We start from the raw sequence: 10,227 nt of genomic DNA, 5'->3' as shown, positions 1-10,227 counted from the left end.
CTGACATCACAGGTGGACTGTAGCAAACGTTGCTCATCTTTCCGTCATACATCTAGGTGGACACGCCCACCTGTGTGGCAGAAGCGGCACATTTTCAAAACGGCTTGTAATGGCTAATCACACTCACACCTGGTGGTATGTCCCCTTTAATAACATTTGTCAATTGTCAATGCAAATAATGTATGCTTCTAAGATGCTCTTTATGGAAATGGCAATGTCTGTCTCAAAGAAAGAGAGTAGAAAGAACAAAAGAGCAATATTTTGAAGCTAAACAACCAAAACAACCTCCCTCAAATGTTTCTCTGCCACTGAGGGGTGTTGCTTTTCAATCTTTTCAGGAAAGATTATATTTCAAACCAGTCAGGCCAAGGGATGCCCTGATTGGTAAGAAAAATCTTATCTTTTCTCGTACGACGCAGTCAACCCTAAACATATATTTTCACACTACATTTGACTCACTGATGAATGTCCATTTCCAAAGAATTACACTGAAATAATAGCTCTGAAAGTGTCCCTGCTACAGCCCGTATAAAAGAAGAGTTGCAGTGTTTCACAACTTTTATTTTTTCATTCTCGTTACTCTCAGCAACATTACAGTAGCTCCGTAGCACATCTGTCTCCTCCTTCCACTCAGCCGTCAGTGCACATCGATAGGGGACAAGGATGGATACAGTAGTTTGGATGTTAATCTGCCATAACAACTTAAACACTTAAAGAGAGACAGCGGGACTCGGAGAGGCACACAGACACAAGAAACACTTCCACTGACTCACCACCTAATCAGCAAAGAAAACGAAAACTAAACATTTGACAACAGAGTGACGTATCAACCCCTCCGAATGCGCTTCTGCGGTCCCCTACTCCAGTAGCAGTGCTATGGGGCTTGTCAATGGGTCAATGTGTGCGTGTGTGGTGGGAGGGGGGGGGGGGGCTTGGTGTTATGGGCCGGTCCATGGCTGGCTGCCTTCCTTGGCTGCAGGGAGGGTCTACTCCTTGGAGTGCATGTACAGCAGCAGGTCAGCAACGCGGTGGCTGTAGCCAAACTCATTGTCGTACCTGGAGACAGAGCAATGTGGAAAGGACGGATGATGGATAATAGTAGTATAATAGTATAATATAAAATATAGTATGTAACCATGAGTAATAGGTTTAAATACAGGTCAGGCTGTAAAATAAGGACTTGATCTTAGTAATTTCAGGACACTGATTGAAAACTTGATATTCTGTATTTCAATATACATTTTGACAGCTTTGGAATCATTTATAATTGATGATGCATTTATAGCCTAATTTATGAGCAGCATATCCAGCAAATCTTTATCTGTTTGCAGATGGGGTATGCTTTTCATTGTTCTTATTGTAAATGTGATGCTGCTGGGGATGTAGAAAAACACAACGATGGCAGATTCATGTGATCCAGATCAGAGAGGAACCGAATTAAAGAACTCACCAGGAAATAAGCTTGACAAAGTTGTCGTTCAGAGAGATCCCTGCCCCGGCATCAAAGATGGAGGAGTGAGTGTCACCGATGAAGTCAGAGGACACAACCTAGAACATGAACCAAGAACTCCATGAGCCACTCGACTAGACTGAACTAGCTGAACAAAATACAGAGGTACATCGACACCGACCTGACCTCTAATGTAGTGCTGTTGTACCTGGCCCAAGGCATGTGGTTATGTATGAAGACTGTTCTGTCTGGAGATAATTTACTGAAGGGATGGCTACAGTACTGAATTTTCATGCGATAATCATCATTATTGCATAATATTTTCATGCCTAACCCCCTAACCCTAAACCTGTAAATGTATGACAGTATTCTTATCTTTTGTCACCCAAATTTATAATAGTGAGTTAACTGTATCTGTTTCATCTTGATGTATGAAATATGTAAAATCCCAACTTCCAATATATTATGCAATATCACCGTTATGAAGATGTAATTGGCATCACATCAAAGTAATGACTTGTTTCCTCTGGGGGTACCTGGTCTTCGGTGTAGCCCAGCACGCCCTTCAGTGGGCCGTCTGCGGCCTTCTTCACGGCCTCCTTGATCTGGCTGTAGGTCGCGGGCCGGGTCAGACGGCATGTCAGGTCCACCACAGACACGTCCGCCACTGGCACCCTGAACGCCATGCCGGTCAGCTTCCTAGAACAACGACAGTAATACGGGTCAGAGGGCAGCAGAGACCAGTGTGTGGAAGTCCTTCTCAAAAGGCTGCTGGCCAACAGGTCCACAAATAACCAACATACTGTATTTTGTGTTGTTTTTTCATTTCAAGACCAAATTTAAACCATTTGGTCATGGCGACACTACCACCAGTTTGAAGTCGATGATATGTTGATATTAATATGTTCGCCCCGCCCCGCCTCCCCTAACCCAGAGGGTCCTACACGGCTGGCTACTTTAATGTATATTAAAGTAGCTAAGACTCACCTGTTCAGAGTTCACCTAGACTCTGCATAGCCACCCCGTCCTTCCCTTTTCCTACTTGTTGTATGTTGTACGTCCTGCCACATAATGTACGCACTTATTGTATGTCGCATTTACTTATAGTACTTAGCTATGTAGCATCTTAGGGTTAGGGTTAGGGTTAGGGCTAGCTTTCTTTGTTGTACACAGGGAATGGGTTAACCTAGCGATTGTTGATGCTTTGCACTTGGTTTTGTGCACATCCTTACCGTACCGACTGCGATATATTGTTTCACTTTCTTATGACAAATGTACTTATTGTTAGTCGCTTTGGATAAAAGCTTCTGCTAAATGCCCTGATTGTAAATGTGCGGTGCGTCCCCGTCACTGACCCGTTGAGCTCGGGGATGACCTTGCCCACAGCCTTGGCGGCGCCGGTGGAGGCAGGGATGATGTTCTGGGCGGCGGTGCGCCCGTCGCGCCAGGCCTTGCTACTGGGCCCGTCCACCGTCTTCTGGGTGGCGGTGTACGCATGCACTGTGGTCTACATGAGGAACACACACAGGAACACAGGCCCGGTCGGTGAGCAGACCTAGGGTCAGGTCGAAGGCTGACAGCACGTTGTCAGGTGCTGCACTACAATGCTCGCTGGGAGGGATGGAGGATGGACTCAATGGATTAATGTCCATTTTCTTGAAATGTTATAGATCTCCTCCTCAATTTTATTCAATACTGCAAAATGCAAATCTTAAAACACTTTTGGGCTTGTAAAGTCAGACATGTCCGTTCTACTCTATGGCAGGGACGATATTGTTGCTTGCTTTAATGTAAAAATAATAAAAACAGCCCCATTTATGTCCTCAGTTCATGCAAGCAGGGCCATCGACGATGCTACTTTATACTAGTGACTGCAATTATAAACAAATACCCATTTTACTGGTAGGCTTTGACAGTGACACGATGGAAAGAAATACACACCATGTAAATGATAAGAATGCTCGCTGAATGCCACTCACCATGAGAGCCTCGTCGATGCCGAAGTTGTCATTGATGACTTTAGCCAGTGGGGCCAGGCAGTTGGTGGTGCACGAGGCGTTACTGCAGTCAGACACCAGCAAGAGTTTGGTAAGAATTCAACACACCTTTGAAAACTTGCGACTGCCAAGACTAGGTGTGTGTGTGTGCGTCTAAGTGCAGGACGTTGGGTTCGTTACCTGACGATGGTCATGGAGGAGGGGTCGTATTTATCCTCGTTGACACCCATGACAAACATGGGGGCGTCAGGGGATGGGGCGGAGACCACCACACGCTTAGCCCCACCCTGGACATGAGCCTGGGGGAACGGGGGCGCAGACAAGACAAGGTTAAGGCTACGGAGTTATGAATACGAATAGCAACTCAGCAATAGTCAACTTGTGTCTTGTAAAAGTTAACTTGTGTATAGTAAGTTGATATTTGAATGAATGCACAATGATTTGTACAAATGCATACATAGTTATGAATCAAAGAATTACATTTTGCATATAAAACCTGAATTTTGAGACAAAATTCCAACCGTTTACCTCACAATTACAACCGTTTACCTCACTTTTATTATGTTTTATTCATATATAGTAGGTCTGACTATGTGCATGCTTGTGCATGTGTGTGTGTGCACTTGCATAAGTGGACGTGTGTGTGTGTGTGTGTGTGTCTGTGTGTGTGTGTGTGTGTGTGTGCGCGTGCATGTGTGTGTGCAGGCTTGTGTGTGTGTGTGTGTGTGGGGGGGGTACGTACAGTTGCCTTGTCCACACTCAGGAAGACTCCAGTGGACTCCACCACGTACAATGCTCCAGAGTCACCCCATGGGATCTCTGCTGGCTTCATACTGACCAGGGAGACAAAGGATGAACAATGTGATCACAAACCATCTCAAATCATCAAATGTGTTCAAAAGCCCTCTGCCAGAACTGTAGGGTAGTATAGTAGTATAGTAATATTTCATATTTAATAATAATATTAACCGTGGCATCGCCCGTGGCAGTGACGCTAACTACATATTCCAATACGATAGACATGAGGCTCAACCCTTCCTACTCACCACTGGAAGACAGAGATGGACTTGCCGTCGACGATGAGCTTGCCATCCTCGTAGGAGACCTCTCCGTTGTAGCGGCCGTGGGTGGAGTCATACTTAAACATGTAGACCTGCCAATGGCCACATTACAACTCATTTACAACCTTTGATCACTTTATGTTTTATATACTATTCTGTAACACTTTACAATAAGGGTACATTCATTCAACCATTATTAAACATAGTTTATGGAGTAATAGGCATTAGTTGATAACATTAGCATAGGGGTTTGGACTAAGGTAAGGGTTAGAGTTAGTGTCGCCCTAGCCCTATTAAATAATGTATAAATGATTACCGTAGATAACATGAACACCATTAGTAAATGATCACTAGACTCATTAATTAATGGTTAATTAATGTACCCTCATTGTAGAACGTTCCGGATACCTTTTATTTTTAATCGAGTCCGGTTGCTGATCTGAGACATGTCTGGCCATTCTCATTTACTAATTCTATTTACACTTGGCTGGTGTTAATCCATTGGATTTCCAGGCTCCATGGAGCTGCACTAGGGTGTGTACTACCCACCATGTACTCCACGTCGATGAAGGGGTCGTTGATGGCCACGACCTGGATGCCCTTCTGGAGGCAGGCCCTCAGGACCAGACGGCCGATGCGACCGAAGCTACAGCGACACACAGGATCAAAGCGTCAGAGCGTGACCACATTATTGTCTGGTCAAACCAGACCAACCATTGCTCCATTTCCTCCACCATCATTTATAAATCTGCCAAGAGAATCCCGTGCTTTCCTATACTGTTGCCATGTATGCGTATCGTGTTCTTGGGCTGTTGAGCAGGCCGATCCATCACAGCCACCATTGCTACAGCTGTGTAAAATTCTCAGATCTGCTTTCTGTGTTCACTGATACCCAAACAAACCACACATCCGGGAAGCACACTCCAGGGCTCCAAATAAACTCATCTGACGGCATCCCTACGAGTATGAATGTTTCAATCTAACATATTGTGAGTACAACCAAATCAACCATATATTTTACTTTAGTTTGCTCTAAAGGCGACGCCCTGTTGAGGAAGATGTTTTGAGACTCACCCATTGATTCCTACAGCGAGTTCTGGCATGTTTGCTGCTTGCTGATGGGTATTGAGATCTCTGAAACACAAAAGATAGGTTACGTTAGAGGTGCGTTACTGGTTCTGTAACATTGGTATGAATACGAACTCAATATGGATTGTGCAACCTCCCCTCCCAGAAAAATAATATAGATATAAAAAAATAGATAATACAGTATTTTTGCCATTAGTCTTGACCAAAACGCTGAATTTCTGAAGAATATTTATTTAAAGGATTAAATATTAATCCTCTTAGCAGCCTCTAGTGGCTTTAGTTGTAGCTAAAACGATTTAAAGAGATATGGATCAACTCCTGGATAGGTATAACGGTACAGCCATTTCTATATCAAGGGTTAATCTTCCTTTTCGTGTCTACTTTGAACAAGCCTTTTACTATCCTGCTCCCAGCTAGCCCTCCAGCCTACTGATTTAATTAGCTCCCTTGAATGTCCATGCAGGAACACTTGCAGCACACAGGGCGAATGCAGGGGGAGACTATAATGAGGTGTTACGTAACAGCCAGACAATGGCTCTTGGAACTGCACAGAAGGATGCCGGGTCTCCAGCCAACTGTATCACCCGCTCGTTCCCTTCTTCAAGGAGTCTTTGTGCCCACTTCCCTCCTTGTGACCTTTGCTAGTCGATTCACTTTTATTCTCACACATTTATCTTCACTCTTCTGGTTACAGATATGTTGTGTTTATCATTGGGAGTTGAGTTATATTGTGCATGTGTGTGTTTGGCTGTGATAGGTGTGTACACACAGTGTGTGACTGGGTGTCCAGTGAAGAAATGCCATCCAAAGCAGTAACATTATAATGTTGAGATTATATTGACCCATCGCTATTATATTATATATAAACCCGGTGTGACTCAAGCTGTGTTACCCAAGCAGTTGACCAAACTTGAGTCTTGAGTGAAGATCGTTTTATTTGAAATGGTAAGATACTTATTTAGATACTCGAATAGTTGCGTGTTTAATATAATAATTTACGACAATGATTTGCTATTAATATTATAATAATATAATAATATTATATAATAATAATAATATATATCTTTGAAAGGCCTTAAGGGATTAAATCGTACTAGTATACTCAAATTGAAACCACTAAATCTACGTCACCCTCCGTCTTGGCAGTATATATTGTTTGTGTTTGTGAGCATGACAGATATAGAGATACAGTACAGAGGATAGTCTAGAATGTCCTTGGAACTAGCTGGCTGTTACTTTAGGATATCATAATCTTTTAATCCTCTGCGTGTCTTTGCGTCTCTGCAGGGAGAAGGTAGGCTAGTCCGTTCATCTGCCGCAGAGCCTCATGGGAACTCTTTAAATAGAACTTGTTCTCAAAGCGAGGGAGGCCTAAGTAGAGTTTACACCATTCACAACTTGGTCACAAATTTACCAACATTGTTATTTGATCAATATATTGTTGAACAAAGCTCACTGGTTCTAGAGTTACTATAGTTACTATTATATTAAGAAAGTATTTCTTTCATGTGTAATTCTTCTAATCATTCATAATTAAATTTATTAATCTGTTTGCATATAGTGAGCCCTTAACGGCGCAGGTTTTAGTTCCCCCATTTCCCTGTTTTTTCTTAGACAACCTTTTTATTTTTTTGGACATAGAAAAGGTTTCTGCTTAGACACTCACATGCTGTATTCAATACTAGCAATGTGCCCTGCCTATGGCCCAGTCTTCATTAACTCAATAGATCCCCCCCCCCCCCTATGTGTTTCCACTGGTCAATCCTCACTGACCATACTTTCCATACTAATATAACAGCAACACAAAATGGACACTAGACTACATCTCCTCAACCACACCGCCCCTTACATTTAGGTTATTTTACTCTCATTTAAAACTGTCGGCCTCTCGCCCCGCAAAGTGAGCTGTAAACAAATATGGAGGTCAACCAACAATCCATATTTTGCCCATTGAAGGTGAGCGACAAATGTCTGCCTTGCACTAGTCTATGACCAGAACTCTTTTCAATGAATTAAATGTCAACCGGTACCTCTTAAGTTCATAACATGGAGATGAACTAGCCACTGAGCTACCTTAACGAATGAAAGCAGATGTATTGTCTTTTTTATCAGAATTACATTTACTCCTGTTTACACCACCTACTACACCTACTGCAGTCCAGCTGAAGGCCGTCAGAAAAATGACATACTAGCGTCTTGCTTTAGCATGGGACTCACTCACAGACCTCAGGGCTGCCGCTGAGCTGTGACCCACTTTTGCACACTGCATTGTGGTCTGGGTGGAAAAATAGAGGTAAAGCAGAATCTGGGTGGGAAATGACTGGCAGTGTATGTCCACTAAACATCTAAAGAATTCAATATTGTTCATTGTACAGTATCTTTAATATCAAACTATGAAAAAGTGGAAGATATTCTAAATAAATGCATTTGTTGACAGCCTCACAACTCTCTTTCACCTAGGAAAGGGTTTGAAGCTAGATAATGGTCCCTATAGGCTATAGACTATAGGGTGTGCTATATATATAGTGCACACACACACACACACGTAAGTACTAGGTGCGCCTCATCATACTGCAGTGCTTCATGCGTCTGCCCTCAAGGGTTCCTGATGTGTGGCCTACACATCCAGATCAATGTGCTAAGTTAGGCCTACTTGTGCCCAAGATGGTATGTGGGCCTCCAACAAATACTCAAAATCGATTCATGGATGGAAGTCAACAATTATTAAGGGAAATTTTGCACAATAAATGAAATTATTTGAAATAACAAATATGGCCAGGATGTGATGTGCCAAGATCCTCTAGGGCTGTTTTGACCTTGAGATGAAAAGAATGATCTGTGGCCAGTTGCGACTGCACCACAGGCCTACTACATCCACAAATCCAGGCCCAGTTCATAAGTGCACCGCATTGCCTTGAATAATTAATTTGATGTAGAATGTCTCAATCTTTTCAAACAAATTTGAGGGTGTGTTTCATTCACTCTAACTGGTAGGCTAGTTGGTTACAAACTGCGGCTCCATCACGCGACGCTAGTCTAGGCCCCACGGATGCCCTTCAGCATCATCACGGAGCAAATGCGATGCTACGACTTCTAAAGTAAAAACAAAAATAGATAAAAACGTAAGGTTATCGATCGGTGTCGTTTTCATTAAACCCCATCAATTGGCCGTTACCATCGGTCGCATACTTCTAAAGTTAGCTTTCTTTGCCATACACCTTCCAGAAATACGATGACGCAACGAGGATGCGTTGGTGCGGTGGGCCTATAGGAGGAGAGGCACGTAGCCCACATCCCGTCTCCTCATGCAGAAGCCTAGAGATGCTCTACTGCAATGGAGCATCTATACGCAGAAAGGCCCTGTGCAGGCTATGCCAGCTGATCATCTACTCAAACACTATGAGGCATGCTCATTCATGCTTATGATCATGCTCATTATGATTACGTAATAATAATTATTATAATGTAATATTTTAATATTCGCCGAATTTCTCAATATCACTCAGAAGTAGGCCTGTTTACAGAATGAGTTAAACGTCTGTTTGATTACGTAATGCAGTTTGATCTACTCTTGGTTAATCCTCGAACGCAATAACAACGTTGGGCAATAAAGCTGCGAATGAATGAGTTAGGCTGAATCAATTCAGACCGCACACCGACATTGTTATTTGTTTCATCATCATGCAATAATGGCCTTCCATCCAACATAAAAGAGTTTACCCACACGATGCACAACGCAACGAGAGACAGGCCCACTGTGAGCCCGCTGGATAAATCAGATGCAGCGGGCACATCCTCCCCACGTCCTCGCCTCCTTGCTAGGCTACAATCTAGTTTAATTCATTAAAGAGCTGCAGGCCTTCTCTATGTGCATTCTTCAAGCCAACCATACAATTTTTCATTTGAACAGGAACGACCTTAAGCCAATGCAGGCATTTAGGCCCATTATAATGCACGGTTTAAAGTGGTGCTACAAGATTAGTTTAAAGAGCGACAGCGACCGCGTTCTGCTTACCGTACAGTAGATGATGCTCGTGAGTGTCTGCACGGGCTGGACCGCCCCTTCTCCTTTTTATAGAGGACACGTGACCCCCGATCCTTGTTACTTGGTAACGTGACGTCATATCATCCGCTTTCCCGAGGATCCATTCGCGACGAGGGCTTGGTCACGGTCACCCACACGGCTGCCATGGTAACGACAGGCCGAAGGAGGCTGCCGGGCTCTAAATGGAGGGGAGGCAGTGATTCAGCATTCGGTGCTAGCAAGCTAATGCGTCGCTATTGCTAACATGTTGCGTGAAATGTCAGAACCAGTGTCCTTGTGGATTTGTAGGTTGCAAAGTATAGAGCCGAAATAATGAGATGGAAGGGTGTAGTAAGCCTACCATGCAGGGGTATTCAACAAAAGAGCAAGTCATGTGTCCTATTTGAATATAGAATATTCAATATAGATGGCTGTAATGGCTGTAATGATTCATGGAGACTGAAGGTCATAGGATCCTACATGAAGGCAAAATACTATCAAACACTTATATAACACGTAGCAAACCTAGATGTCATAGGCTACATTTATACAAGATATCTTACATGGGATTTATCATACCATTTGTAGTTTAACAAACGAAGGTAG

At 43.2% G+C, this 10,227-nt stretch overlaps 1 protein-coding gene across 1 annotated transcript; it reads right to left on the bottom strand.

Annotated features, from left to right (window-relative positions):
- Positions 1-543: 543 nt before the first annotated feature.
- gapdhs (glyceraldehyde-3-phosphate dehydrogenase, spermatogenic) lies at positions 544-5,632 on the bottom strand. Its single transcript, XM_084471309.1, has 10 exons — positions 5,583-5,632; positions 5,058-5,154; positions 4,494-4,600; positions 4,190-4,280; positions 3,628-3,746; positions 3,430-3,511; positions 2,806-2,957; positions 1,987-2,149; positions 1,451-1,548; positions 544-1,056 (listed from the first exon to the last, which is right to left on the bottom strand). Exons 1-10 carry the CDS (start codon positions 5,609-5,611, stop codon positions 987-989), a joined length of 1,008 nt encoding a protein of 335 aa, XP_084327435.1. The 5' UTR covers positions 5,612-5,632; the 3' UTR covers positions 544-986.
- Between the last annotated feature and the right edge of the window lie 4,595 nt (positions 5,633-10,227).

The sequence above is a fragment of the Micromesistius poutassou genome, assembly GCF_964030765.1.
Source record: "Micromesistius poutassou genome assembly, chromosome: 8".
NCBI lineage: Eukaryota > Metazoa > Chordata > Actinopteri > Gadiformes > Gadidae > Micromesistius > Micromesistius poutassou.
Note: the sequence above shows the minus strand (reverse complement) of the source record. Positions and strands in the feature narration are given on the sequence as shown.

Coding starts and splice junctions, on each gene's coding strand:
- gapdhs (XM_084471309.1), bottom strand. CDS start 5,611: ATGCCAGAACTCGCTGTAGGAATCAATGG. Junction 3,747..4,189: donor TGAGTGTGGACAAGGCAACT/GTACGTACCCCC, acceptor CCGTTCCCCCAG/GCTCATGTCCAGGGTGGGGC. Junction 2,958..3,429: donor GCATCGACGAGGCTCTCATG/GTGAGTGGCATT, acceptor TTCCTCATGTAG/ACCACAGTGCATGCGTACAC.